General features: G+C 45.4%; 1 protein-coding gene and 1 long non-coding RNA gene across 21 annotated transcripts in view; one reads left to right on the top strand and one right to left on the bottom strand.

Moving 5' to 3' along the window:
• Positions 1–23,876, top strand: part of LOC120954918 (plasma membrane calcium-transporting ATPase 1) — a 65,803-nt gene that overhangs the window by 25,946 nt on the left and 15,981 nt on the right. For 8 of the 20 annotated variants that reach the window (XM_040375250.2, XM_040375242.2, XM_040375245.2 and 5 more), the window contains one exon: positions 13,469–17,967. In XM_040375250.2, the coding sequence (XP_040231184.2) occupies positions 14,379–17,967 (3,589 nt within the window). In that variant the 5' untranslated portion in view covers positions 13,469–14,378. Of the gene's footprint in view, positions 1–11,460; positions 11,635–13,192; positions 13,329–13,468; positions 23,483–23,876 lie in introns of those variants that run through there. The other 12 variants (XM_040375261.2, XM_040375264.2, XM_040375260.2 and 9 more) reach the window with 11 other exon arrangements.
• Positions 11–11,636, bottom strand: LOC120954920 (uncharacterized). The gene is made up of 4 exons (XR_005751754.2): positions 11,547–11,636; positions 11,173–11,431; positions 11,039–11,091; positions 11–10,971 (listed from the first exon to the last, which is right to left on the bottom strand). It is a non-coding gene; the product is annotated as an uncharacterized LOC120954920 (long non-coding RNA).

Genomic DNA, 23,876 nt, shown 5'->3' with positions numbered 1-23,876 from the left:
GTAAGTTCGAAATTGCATTATATTGCTTCATTTGTCAGGGGGAAATAAATCCTCTACTCGACTAGGCTTAGACAAGAATCTAACTTAAAGATCAATACATAACGTTAATTTCCTGCTCGTACGGATTCATTACGAAATCAGCCAAAAACTGAAATTAAAATCCGCTGCAACGGTTGTAGCAACTCACGGGCACACGGGTTCCGAAGCATCGCCAGAGCAGAGGGGTGGTCTTGGGGCATAGGCAGATGGAAATATGCCAGCATTATTTAATTGAGTGGGAAATCGACGGATGGTGTTACGACCGATCGATTCGATTAATCCACCGTGTTTGTGTGTGTGCATCCTGTGGTGGATTAAGCCGGCGAAAGGGGGGTTAGGTTAGGGTACCGTTCCAACGTTTTCGGACGAGGTGTACAACACCCCGCCCCGATTAGGTGCGAGGAAATTGCGAATGTTTATTCTTTCCCGTACATCGAAACTGCTGCCAAATCCTGCCATCTAGTACAGGCGCGCTGTTGTGCTGTACTCACATGACGGGGGGTGGTAGATCACGGTACGGTGCGCAAAGGTGGTACCGGAGGTGGCCATCCAATAAAATTTCCCAAACGTCGTGTGGCGGAGAAACCTTGAAGCGAGGTTGGAAGCCATTGGCATGGTGTGGGTACCAATACTATCGCTTTTTTCTGGCAGGTTCGGCTTTGCCTATCTAGCACACGGTGGTTGGATTTTCGATAAACAATCGGTGTAACCTCGACCAGTTTAATAAACATTCATCTATATCGATCCGCTACGGGGCGACTCCGAGTCACGAGGATAGAACATCCGAGTCGGTGCACATTGGGGAATTCACTGTCGCGTAACCCTTTTCCCCCAACCGATAAAACGTATGGATCAAGATTGCGACGAGTTGGACATTGATGAAGGCCTGAAACACTGGCCTAACTCACAGGTAACGCGGAAATTCTATCAAACAAGGGGTGAGAATTAAAGGTATACGTCTATCGCTCGGCTAGAGCAGCTAAAACGGCTAGGAAATGAGAAGGAGTAAGTTAGGATCATTACCAGTCGAGCATTCGAGCTCAATGTATGATTCTATATATAGGTAGACATAAGTTCTCCGATGACAAGCCCTTTAAACTTGTAAATTGCTATAAAACCGATCATCTTGCTAATGTGATTTTCGGAACAGTCGGAAGCATTAAACTGTGTGTCGTCCGGTGGAATAGATGGAATAGGTCGTGACTCGATGGAGACACACGGTGTGTGAAGAAGATACCTACCGCTTTTTGTACAGCATGATATGTACCGAAAGTCGTCCACAGTCCTATTTCTGGACACGAACCGAAGATCGCATTGCTGTCTTGCCGTATTTCCTCCAATTTCTAGACTACAAAGCCAAGAAACTCACACACGCACGAACAGCAGACTGAAATCGCGGTTTTTATGGGTGAAGAATCCGAATGGTGAATTGTACAGCGGCACGTACGCCCGGCACGCTGGTGCGTAAGGTCGACGACTCGCGGTTAGCGGTGGGTCTCCCGCCGGTTTTAGAGGATGAGCCGTGTGCTGGTGTTTGGGAACCGTTTGCGATCGCAGGACTTAACGAATGGCGCACAGATGTGCGCGCACACACAGTTGCGAACAAAAACCTCCGCACTAGAGCAGCCGCCCTATCACCACCTGCAACAAAACCGACGTGAAGGTAGGGTTTGCACGATTTACGATCTTTTCGCTTTTCGCGCTCTTGGTTTCAAGTCCAAATTATCTCCTCCTCCGCACTCCGGGACGAGACGATCTTCCCTATACGCGTTGGTGTTCTATTCTGGAGGTTTATTGAAACGATAGCGAAAGGTATTTTCAACTCGCTTCTTTGGATTTTGCGGTGCTGTGGTGGCCAGTGGGGGACTCCCGCTCCTGTTGCGTAGGTCGCGTCGAGCCGAGGGTGCGCAAACGTCCATTTTGTTTTGACGTTTAGTTTCCCGGCCTATAGTGGACCGCCGCGCCGCGGGTGGTTTACACTGTATTTATAGTCGGTGGATAATGGAGGGCGTAGCTTTGCGCAAAAAAATGAACCACACACACAAACGCCCGAGTGAACATCTTTACTTTAACTGGCCCGTATACACATATTAACGTGAACCCCCGTTAGTGTCCGGTTCGGCCGGGGGGTAAGCTGGTTCTCGTACACCCGGCAGTTGATTTATCGGACAAATATTAGCGAAGCTTGGGATTTAAATTACAAATTTGTTATCCTTATGTGTGGGTCGTCGTTTGTAACGAGAAGGGGAGGGTTGGATGTAGCGGGGAAGGGGTACGTGAAACTAAGCAGAGCAATGCGTGTCATGCTGGTTGTGTGCGCTTTGTTGCTCCAAGCTGCTCGGATCGGATGTAAACAGCATCGGAGGAACAACTGGGTGTGCTTGTAAGGTGGCAATATATGCCCGGTTGGTTCTGTACAGGTGAATTATTTTCTGAACTTCTTTTTTCCTTCACTTTTAAAATCGTACTTTGGTTGCCAACAATTACGGGGACATAAATTAAGGATCGACGTGTATGAGAGGAGATGGGTGGTACACGTTTGTGTGCCGGTTTTTAGCTCAGAGCTTAGAAACTTTTAGCTAAATCTACGCTTCGTGCTGCGATAGCCTGTGGTACGGCCAAGGGGGAGGGTTCCACGCGGTAAGATCAATTAAAATAGCTGACTTAGTAATACTTTTTCGATGCGGTTGTGTGCACAATAAGTGTGTCCGATTGTAAAAGCGAACGTCATCGGGCGGCCCAAACGGACGTCATTCCATCCGCCAAAGCTGCGCTAGAAAGAGATAATTAATCAGAAGCCTTTTGTGTGTAGCGTGTGTGTGTCTGTCGGGTGCCACCCGGCGGCGATCGTTAAACGCTGTCGTGTACACGCTCTCTATACTGTCAACGAGAGTGGTGCGCGCACATTCCACAGATTTAAAATCGCGCGAAATCGCACGGCGGCGTACAACGCTACCCTTACCCTCGCACGTAATTGCACTTGCGCCGCGTGGAGGTACCGTGAAGCTTTACCCCATTGGAATTGGAAGGGCTTTGGTGCGGCGGTGGGCGATGAAGCGAAGCGCAAACTGATTGACAAAGCGCGGGCGCGCGCGCACAACCGATGTAACCAATCAGTTAAGAGCGGCAGAGTGTTGTGTGTCGCCCAGTTAACGTGAGAGAGCGGACGCGACAAATGTCATACGCGCGATTGTTTGGCTTGCGATCTCTCGCAATCGCGGGCGGTTACCGGGCACCACGATTTTTGCCATCCTCCCCAATCTCCAGTGCACGATGGTGATAATGTCAGGCCGCCCAGCACATTACATCGGGCGGTGGTGGTTTCGCGTGACGGATTGTGCTATTGGTTGTCCCCACTTCCCCCTCACCCTTCGGTAGTAACGGACTTGTAAAGTCTATCATGAGTATTTAGTCGCACGGGTTGCTCTTCGGCACGCTAATGTATGGGAACTTGGGGTAAAACGGTCATGCTAAGCATGTTTTTTTTTAAGTTTTATGATTTTATCTCTTCAATGGTAGCCATTACGCCTAGGCCTTACGCGGTCATGCCGGGTTCGACAAGCTTTCGAGACTTATTAGTACCCAGCAGCCGACCCTTGCTATAAGTTATCTCAGAACAATATAACTGACTCGTTATTCTGTACTTCTCCGATTCATTTTGGGATTAAAATAATTACAAGGCTTCTAAAATTCTAATATTTAAAAATATCTTTTTTCTACTTGGCGTGACGGCTTACGCGGATATGCCGGCCTTTTTAGGCTTTCGAGTAAAATTTCTTGCTAACCATTGCTAAAATTAAAGAAAAAAATGGAAAACATCATCTCATAATCTTAAATGTAAAGTAGAAAAAATGAATATTGAGGCCCTTCACGAGTCTAGTCAGCATTTTGTATGGAGTTTGACAGTTGGAGGCTGAAATCATGCAAACACTCCATACAAAACCACACATAAACCTAGCTTGCAATTTTCAGTCTTGATTATTCTAGCCTCAAAGCTAGAATTAGATTCGAGTACCTGCTCGAAAAAATGGCAAAACACGGTGTGCTTACATTTACCCCAAGGTGCATTGAAGAGATCAGGTGGGTGAATCTAGAATCAAAGTTTATGTAGACCAGGTGGTCTCATAGGTTGTATTTATAACCAAATTTGAACGTCATTTTTTAAAAGGACGCGTGAAAACTTTAGCTCTAACAGGCTTTCTGGTAGCTTGACGAATACACAAAACATTCTTAAAATCTTCATTCAGAAGCAGAAGCGATAAAAATCAGCCTTCTAAATACATAAACTTAGGAATAAGTCTACCTGTATATTATACCCACTTTGATAGCTGCTCGAAAACTGCACAATGCAAACAGATGACAGGCTGAATTTTCAGGCTACGAACTTAAAACGGAAAGCGCCCCATTGTTAGTTTTTTGGTCGATTTGTAGTCAAAACTTTAATACGCAATTTGTACTAGCGGAATTCAAATTCATTGCCTTCTTTTACATTAAAGAAGATCATCCTATATCTAAGTTATTTGTTAAGACCCTATCACATTGAGGAATTTGGAATAGATTTGTTTCGTCAAAACGCATTTGACAGCTTTTATCTCGGCCGAATAATGGATACGTCTTGCTATCAAATAGACGAATGCTTCTACACAAAATAGTTATTTGAAACAGAAAGACATGCTTTACTTAAATTCCGTTCCATTATTCCAAGTGTGCTATACACTTGCGGAGGGAATTTCTCTTTCAAATGAGGTCAGCGACAGATAAATTCCGGAATTATTCCTGTAATGTAATATGGCCTTTATAGAGCGCTTTCTGCTGGTATCACAAACATAATGAATCATAATTAATATTTCTTCTGATAGTTTTTTTTTATAACTGTCGATATAGAAACCGACATAGTATGGATAACATACTGTTATCAATACATCTTGAGCTTTTGAATTTATTAGTCCCGTCTAATAATGGGGGTCCATTTTGCCCCCTATGCCCCGTACACGTAACCGCAATACCACTAACACCACCAGCGCCATCTAGGTGCATATTACCATCCAGTGAGCCCACATTCCATTTTGTGACATATTCATGGGTTTTATTTTTCCCTCTGACCACGGGCAGGGAAGGTGCGGGCATTGGGTATGGCACTTGCTGGGTTATTCTTTTTTGTTGTTATTTTTGTTGTATCTCGTCCAGTAAAGCTCTCTCGCCGGCCACTGCTCTTCGGTTTCTAGTTTCATGTTTCAGTCACTGGAACGTTCAGTTTATCGTTGTACATTGGCAAAAGGTACTAAAGGCAGGTGTGGTTGAGGCTCATCATGCAAACTTGGGTTGTGGTACGTAGAACGTCCAGTTTTTGTTCGTCTTCAATTTGTCCCGTTCCAGGTCAGTGGCTGATGTTGTTGTACGGAGTAGCCTTTCCGTGTTTGCAGGTGAAGAGCACAAAGGCACACCATGAACATTAGTACTTTTTGTGGATGTATGTTTGTGTGTGTGTCTGTGCGGTGCTTTTTGGAGTAGGTGATGCATGTGGAATTTAAATTATTTCTTCATTTGCTCGGTTGTTCAAAAGCATATCTCCTCCACAGTGGAAATTGAACGTATGGGCAGGGCGGTGATGTATGTGTATTGTTGTTTGTTTTATTTTTCGCTAGCAAAAAATTAGCTGCCATAAAAAATCATACTAAACGACTCTTTTTTACGCACGCGGTGAGGGCCACGCATGGTTTTTAAAATGATTTACGTTAACGCGCTACATGCGCTGCTTAGGGTTACGTGTTGCCAATTTTCAGCAGCGCAACAACAATATCTAGCAAACTACCGGTCCCAAGGTGAAAGAACAGTATGCAAACAATGGATGGAAGGTACAGTGAGTTAATTATACCCATGGTTTGTCCACTTTCAAAACTCACCCCCCTTGTTTTGTTGTTATCGGTTGCACAAGCCGAACACTCACAGCAAAGTCAACGAGACGACTAAAGTTTGTTATACTGGTGCACGATGTGGTAACGAAAGTGGAATTTGTAATTACTACTCACTCATCACCACATGACAGGAGGAAGTTGCAGATACGCTTCTTTTTTTACTAGGTAATTGTGTGAACTATGTGTTAGAATTAGACATAGAAATTTCTGTTTCACCGTTCTATTCTTTCGTACTTGCGAAAACATTCAGAAAAGGGTATCAATTAATAGCACATCTACTTTCTGCGCTTTGTATAATCACATTCTGACACTTGAAAGCTAATAGTGAACGTTGTTACTAGTGTTAGGTTTCATGAATCTTTTGTTGAGATTCATTCATATGAACCTTTAGCGATGAGGGATTCAAATGTCGAACCTAACCTCCAATGACCTTGAAATCTTTAAAGATTCATAAATGTCCAAAGATAAAAGAATCTCTCAAGATTTATGATTCTACAAGGATTTATAAATCTCGAAAGATTAATTAATCTTCAAAGATTAATGAATCTATAACATTGCTGAATCCATTAAGATTCATTAATCTCCAGGGATTCGTGAATGTTTAAACATATATGATTTTCAAAATATTGCATTTGCGCGAATTTTGGAGATTCATATATCTTTCTAACCAAGATTCAGATTCATTGAATTCTTGGATCTTAATCAGTTTTACTCAACACTAGTTTTTACAGGCAATAATACGCCAACGGTTAGAAACACCGAAAATGCAGCAATGTAGCGTTGTCGTCTCCTAAAACACTCCAATAACAAAAAAAAAACTTCATTAACATAAGTTTAGTCATCCATAACTGCTGATAATTGTAAAGCTGCAATTTATCCTAATGAGCCAAACACGCTACTGTGTATGCCTGACGTCCTTCAGCAGAACTTTTTCTCACTTAATAATGCACCACGTGCGCTGCTGGGTGTGTTGGTTGGTGGGTTATGTGGATGGCTTTTGGGATGCGTTTACGTTTGCAAACCTGCAACTGTAATGAAATGCACTGGCCGTGCTAATGGATGTATGTGTGTGTGTGTTTGTTTTATCGAGGTTTTGTGGTGACCTAGCCGGAATAATTTCTTACAACAGACCGATGCTCACTTCTTCGTGCATTAATGCTACCTATCTTCAACCAGATCGATAAAGTAGTGCCGTTCTCTACTACCTATTACTACTATTACTACCTCAAGCAACGCTTTATGGTTGATTGTGTTATTATTTTGATTCGAAAATATTGATCTGAAAAATATATTTAAAAAAAGCTAGAATAAAACGAAAGCGTGTGGGAAACGCACCACACATTGCAGTAACGATCGACGTTTCCATTCGGAATCGCAGTGTATGTGTGTCTATATTTACATTTTGATGACCTCGTTTGTTGTTTCTCTAAACATCTTGTTTGGCTTTGGAACGGTTGCGTTCAGCTATCGATGATGATGTACTCGATGATGATACACGGACGTAAAATTCTAATAGAAATCGTTGCACCCGTCTCCTGAAACACTACCCCCATAAGTGACCGGCCACCAGCCTCGTGGCCGCGCCATACCGATGCGCTGTGGATACAGGCGCTCATGCATATACACTGTACTGTGCAAGGAACAGGCAATTAAGCGAGCTATTATCGTTTAATTGCTGATTGCATTGGTGCCAACGAAAATTACTCATCAAAGCCGATTTATTTGTTGTTTGATTACTATCTCAGTGGAAGAATACATTTTATCGCTTTGTGAAATGAAAATGAATACATTTTAGCAAAGAAAATCGTAACTACAGGGAGGGGCAGTTACTTATCGGTGAGCTAATTACAAAACTTGAAACAACTGCTAGAACAACAATAGCAAAAGGGGACATGTTTAAAGTTTGATAAAGGTGCTTGGTCCTTGAGAATCTATGCTCATCAACACAAGGGCGATGTTGTTGTGTCCCTTCTCACTGTGAAATGCAAACCACTCGGGGGATACTGTCGTCGACGTGGTCGTCGGTTCGCCCGACAAGTGTTGTGTATGAAAGTGTTCTAAAGTGCCGATAAAAAAGGTAACAAAATAGTCTTGTGTACATGGTCTATTTGAAGTTTTTGGGATCTCTCCCCCGTTTTAAGTGTTTATTGATTCTCCCGCTTCCTTGCGACGGCATACGTTTTACACTTTCGCAGTTGAGCATGCTTGCTTTTTTAGCGTTTAGCATTCGCGTAAGTGTTTATGTGTCATCTTGGGCAGTTCGTCACGGTGCCAATGTTTTGCTGCAATGTGGTGGCGGGTGTTTAAGAGTGTGTTTCCCTTTTGATGCGTGGCCATACGCAAGCCAGTTTGGTGTGTGCATCGTGCTAAACGTGTTTATTGCTTCGTGAAGTTTGTTTGTTTTTTGCTGGTACGGAACTTAATAATTCGGTGTGACTCAATGCTAAACAAAAACCAATAAAGTAAAAATGTGTGTGCCACATTTGGAGTGCGATCACTGTTCCCGGGGGGTGATGAGTAGTTCGTATTCCCCGCGAATTGTTGACGCGGCGGCATACACGTACAAATACGATTGCCTCACGTAAATGTCAACTCTCTTCCTTACCGACGGTAGTATACCCAGCAGCGGGTACGACATTTACATACTATCGGTGGTGTAACGTGCAGTAGCGTACCGACTACCTCCTGCACCACCGATGTTTGCATTGCATTGCAACTCAACTAGCAATGCATTGAGGGAGAGAGAGAGAGCTATAGAGTGTGGCACCGGCACGGACGGTCGGTGCGTCTGTGTCGCGAGTTGGTTGCATCAAACCAACTTGTTTCCGAACGAGCTCTGGAGGTTGGAATTTAAATGAACTCACCAATGCACGCGAAGTTGCTGCAGTGAAGTAAACCTGCACTGCATAAATGTAACGTTCATTAGTAGTAATCGGGCATCGGGTGAGATGGGACGTGTTTCCTTCACATTGGAGGATACGGTATCCTACAAACATGGTAAGCCTCGATACAGGGAAGATTTTGCTTACTGCTGCTGCCTCTTCGGCCGTTCGTGTGGTGATTACAGCGGAAGTGGTTTGTCTCGCCATAACGTCGAAAGCTGAAGAGGTTGCCCAAACGCCCCTTCCCCCTGGTCTCAAGATGCACTTGTATCTACACAGAGCGTCTCTAATGAAGCCATTAGCAACGACGTCCGTTGGCTTTAGTTCGTGGCAATAATGTTGTCTGTTCGCAAATCATTATCGGCAGATGCTCGCAACGCTGGGATATCTAAGCTATTATCATCTGAAAAAGCGGTAGATCGGTGGTTTTAAATGTCTCTAGTCGGTAGAAACCTTTTAAAAATGTTATCTACTACTTTGCTGTATCATTCTGCTGAAAGCCTCAATGTGACAAAATTACATTGTTTTGGCCATGTTACATTAAGGCGTATTCAGCTATATCAGCTACATAATGCTTAAGATTAATTACACGATTGAATCCACATAGTTACCGATAGATAAGATACATTAAACTCCTTGTGAAGTCCCTCCAATTCTTCAAAGAGCTATCAGGAGCCTGGCTACGTAAGTGGGTAATATCAGCTCGTTACGAAATGTGAGAATCAAAACCGCTCTAGCAAACCCTCTACATACGCCTTATCTCATTTAGAGTGTCTGCCTTATCGCCGGTTGCTTATCAGGCCGACTGTTAGGCTAAATCCGCATCAATTAGATAAAACAGCTTTTGAAATAATTCAATTTACAGTTGAATACGTCAATTATATGGCAAAAACCGTAGACCGTCGATACCGTAGACGTTCGCTGTCCGGTTTTTTTTTTTTATCAGTTTTATCGCTGTTATGGTGTGAATTAATTTGAAACAGGTTTTGCTCAATGTCCTGTGTTGCTGGTGTTTCCAATCGCACGTAGATTAGATTCCAGTATACTCTGTTAGTGCAATCTGCCGAAGCTTGTTGTGCGGCATTTGTGGAATTAATGTTATCTGCGTTTCTTCTAACTAACTTGTATCAAGGGTTACGATAGTGATGGGAATATTTCCTATTTTACGCAAAGGAACCGTATCTGTTTCTCATCAGGATAGAATCAGAAGTATAATGTTGGTCCATTGAACCTAATTCCAGATCGAAGTTATAAAGCTTCACTTCGTTTTCTAGGATTTCTAGTTTATCCAAGAAACACAACGACCCCAGTAGGTTCGGATCAAAATTCTCATCTCTAGTTTGGGGTTCGTTCTCGCATGAGGCTAACCTTGTTCACAATTTGAAATACCCTGTAGATTCTTGATTTCGAATTCGACAAAAGAAACCAAATCTACAGGATTCAAATGGCCAAGAATACACTTTAAACTAGTGTTTAGAATGTAATAAAATAATGTGTTATTGACTAACGCTGACCTTCTGGGAGGTTAAACAGCGTGTCACGATGGTGGTATAGTCCGAGTGGAGAGCGTACGACACGACCATGACCGAATGTTTTATTGCACTGGGTAACGAAAATAAACAAAATAACGCTACCCACCACCACCAGATGTAAACGTCATCATGCCCGAAGCTGGCCAATGTTCGAATGACACACCACGATCGAAAACAAGATTTGCCGCCGCCGGAGGCTAGAGCAAGTGATCGCGCTTGCAAGTGTTTCGCGATTCCATTTGCACGCTAAGGACGCACCTTTCAGGCGTGTGGATGATAAATCGGAAGGTGTCCGAAAGAGAGCGGGTCGACTTGATCGTTGGGGGGGAAGCAATCGACGGCCGGCATTCAGTTGAAGATATGGTGGTCAGGCATATCTACGCGACTGGTTTTGGATTTGGGACTACTCGGCCTGGTGGTGGTAGAGTGAGGCTATTGGGCTCGGTTAGAAGAGACACGTAAAGGCACGGGGAATGCATAAATATATGATGCAAAACCGGTTTTCAAAGCCCATGTGGCTTTGGCCGTATTGGACGGTGGTGCCGGCTTGGTGTGCCATCGTGTTTGCGACATGTTGAGGGATTTTGCAGTTCAATCTCTTCCCTGTGGAATTATAATTAGTTAGGGATTAGCTGAGAATTCTACGAACACAGAGCTATGACGCGTTTACCACACCATTCCTTCAAATGCACCCGTTTTGTTGTGAAACTGTGTTGTTTGCCACTGTTGAGAAAGAGAATGTGAGAGAGAGAGAGAGAGAGCGAGAGTCAAAGATAAAATATGCGCAAGGTGTAAATCACCTACCGAAACGTTTTTTCTTTGTTGCCTATACGTTGCTCACAGTGATCGGCGGAGGAACCAAAAAAGGACCGTAGATGTATCACACCTTCCCCATGCTCTGCTCCACGAGGGAGAGATCAATTCTGATGACGTAAGAGAGCTTTGCACAGAGCCCGTTCTGTTCCGTTCCGGTTTTGCTTGATCGAGTGGGCAAACTTGATGACGCCACGCGCAATGAAGTATGCCCGGGCTGTGAAATAGTGTCGATGAGAAGTTTCCAAAGCTCGCAGCACAGTGGTATTGAAGACGTTAGTGTTAACGGATAGGCTCACCGGTTCGCTGTAACACTGTTGGGCGCCGGCAGGTTGTTTTTTAAGATGATCCTTCATAATACATACCTGAGAATTAGTCATCTTTCAGTGAAGAAAATATCGCTAGTGTCAACGATCTTCCACTAGCGCTGACTAGCAAGCCTTGGAGTAGTAAGTATGTCACTCGCGAAGAATGTGTGTTTTAATACAGTGGTTAAACGATTCTGCGCCTCCCTCTGTGACGGACTGCGACTGAATTCCCGGTTGTTTCTCAGCTGGAACGCGATGCAGTCCCAAAACAGATGGCAGTGTTTTTAATTGCGTATATTCACTATTAGCTGTGAACTTGACGTCGGGTTTCTTATCACAGCAATTCTTTACTGCATTGTCATAAAAAAAACCCTGGCTTGGAGGGGCTTTTAGAGCAGATCGTGACAAAGTTCAGCTCGGTGAAGATGGACTTTTATGTGTGTTTGCTTTCTGATATCATATCCCACTGATACACGTTGCCAGTATCTCACGAATCTCCGGACGTGCTTTAGTGCGTACATTTACATTAGGATCCAGGCTTTTAGGGGCTTATGGTGGAATATCTGCAGCATTGGATGATTGAGGTGCTTTGGCGATCATTTGATGAAGGACCGAAATATGTGATCGAACTAAACCTTTTGAATAATGGTGATTATTCTATTGTGGATAGCGTTAACTATTTATAACAGGGATCTTCTGATGAATTTTTCAACTCAACTTTTACGATCGACCACTCGCGTAAATAGTATGAGTGAGCCGTTTACAGTTCAAATCATTCTTCAATCTCTAGAAAACTAACAACTCACTCAGAGTGAATTGAGTCATGTATGAGAAGATCGTATTCGAGATTGGAGAGTGAGTGTGTTGAATAGGAAACGAGTGATTCACTGCACAAAATGAATGACAAAATAATGAGTGAATGATTCAAATCCTTGCAGTCACTCTGTCTTTTTGATTCCTTTCATTGCCATTCTTATGCACTGCGTTGTGTCAATAGTATGAAGATAATCTAATGATTTCAAGCCAATGAGATGGCTTCGATTTTGACCTAAAACAACTCACCTCATATTCCTGCATACTCTAGTTGGTTAATCGCTCGCAGGCGGATTACACAATCCCGCCACTTCGCTCGGAGCACGTGCGAACCCCAGTTCGCTACACAGCCTTGGAATGTGTGTTCGTAAAAATGGACAAGCGACATCCCATCCGATTGTAGGGGGTGAGCAAACAATCGTAAAACAACGAGAAATTTGAGCACCTTAAAATGACTCCAGTACACGTTACAGTTGAAAGATGCAGAATTTGAAGTGTATGTTGTACATGACGTCCCATGTGTGCCCAGCTAAACGCACCGGAGACTAGAGTAATGATAAACGATTCTGTACGGCTGTAAACGTGATATCTGCTAGAGTTGGTTGATGATATCCATCCCATCCTTCCCCGCCGTGTAGCGGCGATTGCTGCTGATAAAAGTTACCTGTGCCGTGTGTCGGTCCTCTGCGTAATTTGCTGTGCCGTACATACACAGAGCACGGAACGACCGCAGTGCGTTATTTACTTAGCGGGCGAAGAAACTTATCCTTCCTTTGGCGCACTTTTCGGAGGGAATAGTGCAATGAGATCACAACACACACACATACATCGCCATCCCTTGGTAGAGACGCGCGATATCTTGGGAGCTACTTTTATAAATAGACCGCACTAGTTGACCGAAAGCTTCCACATCGCCTGCCGTGTTCGTACGATCATCCTCTCGATCGGTCGAGTTTAGGTGTCGGTCTCGAGTGTTGGACGGCTGTTCTTGGAGAGCTGCATTTTCTGTAGGAAAAACATAAGCTTGTAAATCCATAGTTTGTACTCTTTTTGATAGTTGGCTTGTACCAACAATTTTGTGGAAATTTTAGTTTATAATAAAAGAAAATATATCCGTGCGGTGAGCTATGTTTGTAATGTATCTGTTTTTTTCTGTTACATTTTAGATAACACATCGTGCCACTACATCGAGACAGGACGGTGACAGTATCTCGATCGATCCAAAACGGAAGCGATTCGATCGACGTGAAGCTGCGTGTGATCGCAACAGAAGTAGACCGTGCCATGTCGCTGCATCCATTGCGCCCATAATTACGGTGTGCGACATTGGGTGGTCCGACGGCACCATTGGACTCGCCACACAGCACCGCCCGGGGAACGCCTCACCGACCCGAAACGCACTCCCGATTGGTGGCGGGTTTGGCGGACGAGGATGCAGATGCTGCACGATATGATGACGTTGCTGACGACAGTGCTAGCACGCCATAGCTTCTGGTGACAGCAGCTCCTTCGCACGCCCAGATATCATCAACACGACGACGGGTCCTTCATTGGCGGCTGGTGGTGTCCAGCAGCAGCGACCGCGCGTTGTGCTCCAGCCGTGTGTCGGTAACCGGAACCAAACTGTGTTTGTGTGTGTGTGTGTGTGTGTGCGCGCATAAGTGTCCGTGAAATATTTCGCTTGAACAAATAGTAGCAGCAGAAGTGGTGCATATGTGTGTGTGTATGCTGTACACGATACTACACGTTGTGCGTGAGGTTCGGTTTGTGTGATTGATTTCATTTGAGTTGTGTGTCCAGTTGTTAGGGTCGAGTGAATCGAAAGTGAGAGCTGTCTAGCGGGGGTGAAACTAAAACATACACACACATACGGAAAGAGACCGGAGTGGTTGGCGGTTTTTGATAGAATATTTAATACCAAAGGCCTAGCCCCTAACGACGACGGCTCGTGATTGCTCAGGCGTGCACGTGGTATAACTTAGCATAAATCGTCAACAGTGGCGGTGTGTTTGCGAAGAGGGTGAGCATAAGAAGCAGTAGAACGCAGCGTAAGGTATATAACATACCCCCGGCAAGATGGCGACTATCGATGGACGACCGGCCCAGTACCAGATCACGCAGAAGAATCTGCGAGAGATCATGGAGCACCGGGGCCGGGAAGCGGTAGCAAAGGTGAACGAGTACGGCGGCGTGGGGGACATCTGCCGCAAGCTGTACACCTCTCCGAACGAGGGGCTGAGCGGATCGACAGCCGACATTGACCATCGGCGGGAAACGTTCGGCTCGAACGTGATCCCGCCGAAACCGCCCAAATCCTTCCTGACGCTCGTCTGGGAGGCGCTGCAGGACGTGACGCTGATCATCCTGGAAATTGCGGCCATCATTTCGCTCCTGCTGTCGTTCTACCAGCCCGCGGACGACGACGAACCGGTGGTGCAGGACGAGGAGGAACATTACTCGTGGATCGAAGGTCTGGCCATCCTCGTGTCGGTGTTTGTGGTGGTCGTCGTGACGGCATTCAACGACTACTCGAAGGAGAAACAGTTCCGTGGTCTGCAGTCCCGCATCGAGGGCGAGCACAAGTTCTCGGTCATTCGCGGTGGCGACGCGGTCCAGGTGAACATTGGCGACATCGTGGTGGGTGACATCTGCCAGATCAAGTACGGTGATTTGCTGCCGGCCGACGGTATTCTGATTCAGAGCAACGATCTGAAGGTGGACGAATCGTCGCTGACCGGTGAGTCGGACCACGTGAAGAAGAACGAGTCGACCGACCCGATCGTGCTGTCCGGCACGCACGTAATGGAGGGCAGCGGCAAGATGGTGGTGACGGCGGTCGGCGTAAACTCGCAGGCCGGCATCATCTTCACACTGCTCGGTGCGGCCGTCGATGAGCACGAGGCCGCCGCCAAGCAGAAGAAGAAGGAGGCGAAGAAGGCGAAGAAGGCGGCCGGTGCAAAGGACGAAATCACCAACAACAGCCACGGTCATCCGCAGGGCATCCGCAGCCAGACGACGGTCGACTCCATCACCTCGGACGATGGTGGCGACGAGGGCAGCAAGAGCGGCGGCGGCGGCGAAGGTGGCGGCCACGGCGGCAAGGAAAAGTCGGTGCTGCAGGCCAAGCTGACCAAGCTGGCCATCCAGATCGGGTACGCCGGTTCGACGATTGCCGTGCTGACGGTGATCATCCTCATCATCCAGTTCTGCATCCAGACGTTCGTAATCGAACAGAAGCAGTGGCGCAACTCGTACGCGAACAATCTGGTGAAGCACTTCATTATCGGTGTGACGGTGCTGGTCGTGGCCGTGCCGGAGGGTCTCCCGCTGGCCGTCACCCTGTCGCTCGCCTACTCGGTGAAGAAGATGATGAAGGACAACAACCTGGTGCGGCACTTGGACGCGTGCGAAACGATGGGTAACGCGACGGCGATCTGCTCCGACAAGACGGGCACGCTCACCACCAACCGGATGACGGTGGTGCAGTCGTACATCTGCGAGAAGCTGTGCCTGGTAACGCCCCGGTTCTCGGACATACCGCGCGTGGTCGGCGAAGCGATCGTCGATGGCATTGCGCTCAATTCGGCGTATACGTCCGGCCTGATGCCCGGGCAGAATCCGGGCGATCCGCTGCAGCAGGTCGGCAACAAGACCGAGTGCGCGCTGCTCGGCTTCGTGAACGGGCTCGGCCGCAACTACCAGACGATCCGGGACGCCAACCCGGAGGACTCGTTCACGCGCGTGTACACGTTCAACTCGGTGCGCAAATCGATGAGCACGGTCGTGCCGAAGCCGAACGGCGGCGGCTACCGCGTCTTCAGCAAGGGCGCCTCGGAGATCATACTGAAGAAATGTGCCTTCATCTACGGGCAGGACGGGGTGCTAGAAAAGTTCACCCGCGATATGCAGGAGCGCCTGCTGCACCAGGTAATCGAGCCGATGGCGTGCGACGGGCTGCGCACAATCTGCATCGCGTTCCGCGACTTCGTGCCCGGCAAGCCGAACATCAACGAGGTGCACTACGACGGCGAGCCTAACTGGGACGACGAGGAGAACATCATCAGCAATCTGACGTGCCTGTGCGTGGTCGGCATCGAGGATCCGGTGCGGCCGGAGGTGCCGGAAGCCATCCGCAAGTGCCAGCGGGCCGGCATCACGGTACGCATGGTGACGGGCGACAACATCAACACGGCGCGCTCGATCGCGACCAAGTGCGGCATCCTGCGGCCACAGGACGACTTCCTGATCCTGGAGGGCAAGGAGTTTAACCGGCGCATCCGCGACAGCAACGGCGACATACAGCAGCACCTGCTGGACAAGGTGTGGCCGAAGCTGCGTGTGCTGGCCCGCTCGTCGCCCACGGACAAGTACAACCTGGTGAAGGGTATCATCGACAGCAAGGTGTCGGCGAGCCGCGAGGTGGTGGCCGTCACCGGCGACGGTACGAACGATGGGCCCGCGCTCAAGAAGGCGGACGTCGGGTTCGCGATGGGCATTGCCGGTACCGACGTGGCGAAGGAAGCCTCGGACATCATCCTGACCGACGACAACTTTAGCAGCATCGTGAAGGCGGTTATGTGGGGCCGCAACGTGTACGACTCGATCGCCAAGTTCCTCCAGTTCCAGCTGACCGTCAACGTGGTGGCGGTCATTGTTGCGTTCATCGGTGCCTGTGCCGTGCAGGACTCGCCGCTGAAGGCGGTCCAGATGCTGTGGATGAACCTGATCATGGACACGCTCGCGTCGCTCGCCCTCGCGACGGAGATGCCGACGCCGGACCTGCTGCTGCGAAAGCCGTACGGCCGCACCAAGCCGCTGATCTCGCGAACGATGATGAAGAACATCCTCGGCCAGGCGGTCTACCAGCTGGTGATCGTGTTCGGGCTGCTGTTCGTCGGCGACTGGTTCCTGGATATTGAGTCCGGTCGTGGCCAGCCGCTCAATTCGGAGGCGACGCAGCACTTCACCATCATCTTCAACGTGTTCGTCTTCATGACGCTGTTCAACGAGCTGAACGCGCGCAAGATCCACGGCCAGCGGAACATCTTCCAGGGCCTGTTTACCAATCCGATCTTCTACTCCATCTGGATCATAACGCTCGTCTCGCAGGTATTCATCATCCAGTTTGGCAAGGTGGCGTTCTCCACCAAAGCGCTGAACATGGAGCAGTGGCTCTGGAGCGTGTTCTTCGGGCTCGGCACACTGATCTGGGGCCAGATCGTGACGAGCATTCCGACGCGCAAGATGCCGAAAAAGATGGCGTGGGGTCGCGGACACCCGGAGTCCGAGTACACCGAGGCGATCCGGCTCGGCGAGGAGCGCTACGAAACGATGGACAATGACAAGAAACCCCGTGCAGGTCAGATATTATGGATCCGCGGCCTTACCCGGCTGCAGACCCAGCTTCGTGTTGTACGTGCATTTCGATCCACATTAGAAGATTTAGAGGAACGCCGTTCCATTCATAGCTTACATAGTCTTAGAAGTTCACGCAGTCATCCCGGAGGCATGAGCACGAGTGGTACAATGACTAGTCAAGGTCTCTCAAATCTCTTATATCCACCAGGTTCCAACATCCAAACCGGCCGGCTAATAGGTACTAATGTTGGCGATCTTAAGTATATTGATGAAGATCAAAGACTTCATAATAATCAGCATATTATAGGTATAAACAATAAAGTAGAATACAGTATCTAAACAAATTCAAGCAAAAAACAAAAACAAAAACAACAACAACAAACAACCCCAAAAACATTCACACACACATACCCACACTCGAAACAGACACATACATAGCATACCTTTCGATCCAAAACAACACAATGTTATACATGATACAGAAACACACACACACACACACACACACACACACACACACACACACACACACACACACACACACACCAATAATACAGCTCATTATCTCCTTCACGTTATGTATGTAATTTGTACACTCACACATACCGGGAAACAATATCCCACAGTTAAAAGCCACATTAAACAACCCACAACAACAACAAACAATACAAGCAGAAAGTGCGCAAATTTTGATCAACCTTCTTAGCGCGAAGTCGTTGCGCATTTGCGCAAAGCGCAAACCCGACCCGAGTTGAAGAAGAGAATGGAGAAAAACTATATCCGTATGTTTTCCCCCTTCCTTCTGTTGGTTTACGTTATTGTTTTTGGTTCAAAGTCAAACAACTTACAAATCGTTACAACACACAAAGATACGAAAAAAAACTCTAACCCACACACACGATACAGTGATTGTTACATCTTACACTTATGAGTTGCTCTTTCGTTCGAGAGCAACTTCCAATCTCACCATGTGCCCTTAATCCATTGCCATTGGTTTTGTTGTTTTCGGTAGCGAGAGATGTTGATGAAGCTGAAGATGATGATGAATACGGCTACAGTTAATTGTTACTACACACGATCCATGCACGGAAAACCATTAAAATATATCTATATATTTACCACCCACACATTACCAAGTACATCAAATGAAAGCAAAACACTTGAACACATACAGATACCTGTCGGTGGAACCTCTGTAGTGCTAGCAGGACCTTTTGATAGAAAGTTTTTTGAGAAGTCTTTCCCGACTGGACGATATATAGAGCTTTTTGGGACAGAATGGAGACGACGTTCAAGAAGACGGACGCGACACAAACACGTACACATTTTAACAACTATTTACCGTTCTGTTTATTTTCTTCTCGTTATTCTCTAGTATTAGATAGAGCACGTTACTATTAGGAATTTGAAAAAAAAAAAGATAAAACGATAAACGAACTCTGTTTGGAATGAAAGCATTACACATTTTTGAAATCACATTCTCTTACTCTTGGATGTCGAGTTGGGCGTATTAGGAATTGTAGCATTTTCGAATTTACTATCGTACTGGTTAAGCACACCAACCACCAAAGTGTAGGCGCGTGTGTATGTGTTTAGTAGGAAAAGTACTTTAAACCAGTTCTCTTGAGTGTATTCCGATAAGAATTTGCAAGCAATCGTAATATGAATAGGAATATTGGAGTAGTAGGCAGAGCAGGAAAGCATCTTGGTGGTGTTCTATTAAGTGTTGACTGTGACACTTTGTATTTTTTTCTAGAACACTTGACTTTTGAGCTAATCTATACCCCCACCCGTCTCCTCCTGTGTCCTCCTGTGCAGATTTCCTTGCGAGGGAAGGCAGATAGAGAAAACAAGTCAATAGATTTAGAGCGTAACGAGTACTACTAACACAACGATTTACTTAAATACTGATGTTCGATGAAAGTTTGCGAGATACGTGCGTTGAGGTTGGAATCACTTACAGCAAATGCATATTCTAGGTTAGCGATAAAACGAAACGTAACCCCCTCCCCTTACACGAGAAGATATTGTGTGAATAGTCAGGTCGAAACGAGAACAGGATATAACAAATGCCAATACTTACCTGCACGATGCTGATACTAAAATACGGTCTGAACTCATTGAAAATAGTGCGCTTTTTAGTTAGAACTGTCAGCCAACTATCGAACAACCAACTAAAACGGCATGCCAATGCTAGAAAGCGTTCAACTATTGACTTCTGACTGTTCGAGGTACACATCAGTAAAGGAAAATTAGTTAGTCATTACTAACGTGCGAGCGCGCACACACACACATACACATATACATATACATTTAAACATATATTACTAATATATAATAAATAGACATGTAAGAGTGCTGTCACGCCATTTCATAGACACAGACACACGTACACTTTTATCTATACACTTATACACGCACACACACACACACCCAGGACCACGCACAAAACCATGTGCAGTGTCAATAGTATACTCCTTCTTTTTTTTTGCTATGCGAGGCCCTGTTAGATTCCCATCAGCAGCGGAGGGATCATTAAGTACATTATGCTTCATGTCCTGTTTATGTGTGTGTGTGTTTTTGATGAGTCGCTTAACTCTGTGTAGTTGCGCAGATGTTGCCCAAAAATTGCAGGAAATTCCTAACCTTCTATTTAATTGTTATATACACCAATAGGAGAAAAGTGGAACTCTGCGAAGGCCTAGAGAAATGGTGGGAAATGGTTAGAGACACAAGACACCACCAGGAAACGCCAAACACATGGGACAAGGGATACGAACACTATTGGACGATGATGAAGGGAAGACGCGGTACAGTTTGAAATGGATCACTACCAACCTTGGGGACTACAACTATACCACTACGACAATGACTTCCACGACTGTTACTTCTGGTTATTTTCTTCTTCTCTCTGGTTCACATACTGACGCAGGATAATTACGCCAGAGGACTTGAACAAACGAAGAAACGACTACCGTACTACTACGACTTTATACGACCATGGCACAGACACAGACAGATGGACGTAACAAAACAATGTATTAACCGCGCACGTGAAACTAAACTAAATAGGACTGCATTGCCAGCGACCATGAGACATTGATCTCACTCATCGAGACATCTCGAGAAATCATTGCATATGAAGCTTTATTTTGCGCTCAGTAGCATCAATGTAGTACAGTCTGACTTCACCCGTGGAGGTTGGATTGCCTGTGCCAACTGTCGAATTTGTACTTATATTAATTGGTACGGGTTTCCCCATGTTTTTACCGCGTTTTTATATCAACCGGAGGTTGCTTTTAAGTTCAACCTTCAGCCAACTTTCGAACATCCATCTAACAAGCATACCAACTATAAAGCGTTAACGTATTGAATTCCTACTGTTGCTACTGAGTTTTTACATCACAGGCTTTTATTGCATTTGGTTTTGCTTTCTTTAGGGCATGAAATGTGCCTTCATTTTAAAGAAAAGGAAAACAAAATACTGCATGGGTCCATTTAATTTCCAAAACACAGTGCAATTCGGTTACTACTTGTTGCCAACAGAGTAAAACACCGACAAGTTTCGTTTAACAAAACTTACCGACTACTATCAAACGCATTGGACGACAACTCACGAGTGTAGGAAAACTTTGGTTGTATTTTGTTGAAATAAAGCTCGTTTCTAAACTTAACGCACAAACAGGAATTTTCCGTAGTCCACCCGCGCGAATACTGTCGCAATCGTCCAGATGGGTTCATTGATTGTTCACCCTTGGACAATGCGATAATCTTCTTCGTCTTGCGTGATGCGTGAAACAATATAGGGACAATTAAAGAGATAAAAAAGCTAAAACTGTTGTAAAATGTGTTCACATTGGTGAGGAAAAGCAAACAATTTACACACTGTAGCTGAGTTTGATTTCCTTCTTTCTGCGCATACACTTTCGTTTAGTTAAGCAATTTATCGTGTTTTCTCCATTAAAGTTGTGTTCCTTGAGCTTAAACGTTTAACTGTTTCAGTTTGTTTTTCTTTGGTTCTGTTTAAAATGATATGATTTTGTGTTTTGCCGGCACCGTGTTTTGCTAGTGTGTATATTTTTATATTCAAAATAATTGGTAAATTCTGCAAAACAAATGCGTGTGTACAAGTGTGTGCGTGTGTCATTTAGTTTGTCTCTGTGTACGCATTGTTAATAGAATGTTTTTCTTTAGTATGTTATGATTGTTGTTGCTCTCAGTATATAATCGCACGATCGGTATGAGAGAGAAAAGAAAAGAGAGAGAGGCATTAAGATGCATTTTATTGGTTATCCAGCTTCTTTGAGGTGATCTTAAGACATCTTTCACCGGGGGTTGTAGGTTCTTTCGTCGCAAATATCCTGTTATTTTTTGCCCATTGCCCAGTAAGCAGTTTTGATCAGTTTTAGGAGGTTCCCTCAGTTTCTCACAAATAGAAGGTTTGTGACAGATTTCATTTACAGGTAGAAACAGCCAGCTAAGTAGAGTCCAGGGTGGTTTTGCAACCGTATTATTTTTAAGCAATTGTCTTAACTGGTAGTTGAAAACCGTACGAACAGTCCTTATTGCTAGTTAGCTCAAAGAGAGTAAGAACGATCTAACCTAACGGTCCCTCATTATGCAATGAAGTATTACGACCCAATTTGCTTTGATACCGCAATCGATTCAATCGATTCATCAATGCACTGTGCCAGAACACTTTTTTCACACGTGTCACGTGGTTTGGCAAAAACCCGACAGGATTGAATGACTAGAACGCGTGTCTAATTGCAGCGTGTAAGGATATAAAGTGAGAGACAATTAGCATAAAGCAACGAAAGAACGAAAAAAAAATCCTATAACCTCCGGGCTTGGAATTGTTAAGTAAAAAAACGATTTGCAGCTAGACTACTGCACACCTCCTCCTATATCCTTATCCCGCTCCATTCCTTTATGTACTTCCGATGATAGCGCCTTCCTTGATTTGATGTTGTTACATGTTGTTGTTACTTTAGTTTAAGTTGTAATCCTTAATTAACTATTAATGATTAATCTATCCCGCCCCGGTGCACGTTGTGTTTTTAGTAGTTTAATAAGATATGGCTGCAGTGAGATCAAACACAACAGGCGATAACATGTGTACGCAAAAGTAGATAGAGAGAGAAAGAGAAAACGAATGCGTTAACACAGGAAACAAATGAATGAGAGAAAGCTTAAGCGGAAAGCGTTACATTTTTGTGTTATTAAGTCAGGATATCTATTTTTTGTTGGTGTTGCATACATGTTGCGCCCGAGCATACATGTCGTCCTGCGCGCGCGAGAGAGCAATAGCAAAATGCATCTGTAATTATTATTTATTTATCTATAAACCACTAATATAATTATGCCGCCCGGAAATTTATTATGCCCCTCCTGAGATACCCCATTTCTTCCCATGTAATAGTGCGTCGCAACCGTCCGCTCGCCCTCCCTGGTTTTATCGTACGCTAATATTATTTACAATTCATGCATGTAAACACAAGCAGCACACTTGCGCCCGCGCTTGACGATAGGAGGGAGAGGGCTCGATGGAGGGGATGCGATCAATGAATGAATGTAATAATGTTGTAGTCCAACCACCTCCCGTTCGGGTTTGGAAAAAGTTGAAAAATAAACATATAAAGGCAAAATCCTCCGCGCGCTTAACGCAACGCTCCCCATCAGTCACCTCCCCCTCCGGAGACTACTAACGCAAGAAGTCTTTTTTATATTTTAGTTTACTTTCGATTTAGTATATTTTGTAAAAAAAAATACAGTGTGTTTTGAATACAGCAAATGAAATAAAATGAAACAAACAACCATAATGTGGCTCTCAAAACGAACGCATACGCCGCGCACCCCGTATCTGCTGCACAGTAATATCCAGCCCATTGCGCGCCACTGTAGGAATGCCGTGTGAATGTTGTGTCCCTCCCTGTCCTGATTTGTGTTACTTCCTTCTAAGAATTTATTCTTCTCCCTCAATTGCTCTTTAACCGTGGTTTGTGTAACGAATAATAGGAACAGGCAGGTGAATTCAATTTTCTAACTTTGCAACTAGCAGCAGCAGTAGCAGCAGCATACACACACACATATAGCAGACATCCGCAGTGGTCCAGTCTTGAATGCCGCTTGGATTAATCGCGTCAGGAAAAATGTTACGAGCTTAAATAAAGGGTCGAACCTTGTCTATACCCGTGTAGTTGTAGTATAACACAA

This window comes from Anopheles coluzzii, chromosome 3 (assembly GCF_943734685.1).
Source record: "Anopheles coluzzii chromosome 3, AcolN3, whole genome shotgun sequence".
NCBI classification, from domain to species: Eukaryota; Metazoa; Arthropoda; class Insecta; order Diptera; family Culicidae; genus Anopheles; species Anopheles coluzzii.
Note: the sequence above shows the minus strand (reverse complement) of the source record. Positions and strands in the feature narration are given on the sequence as shown.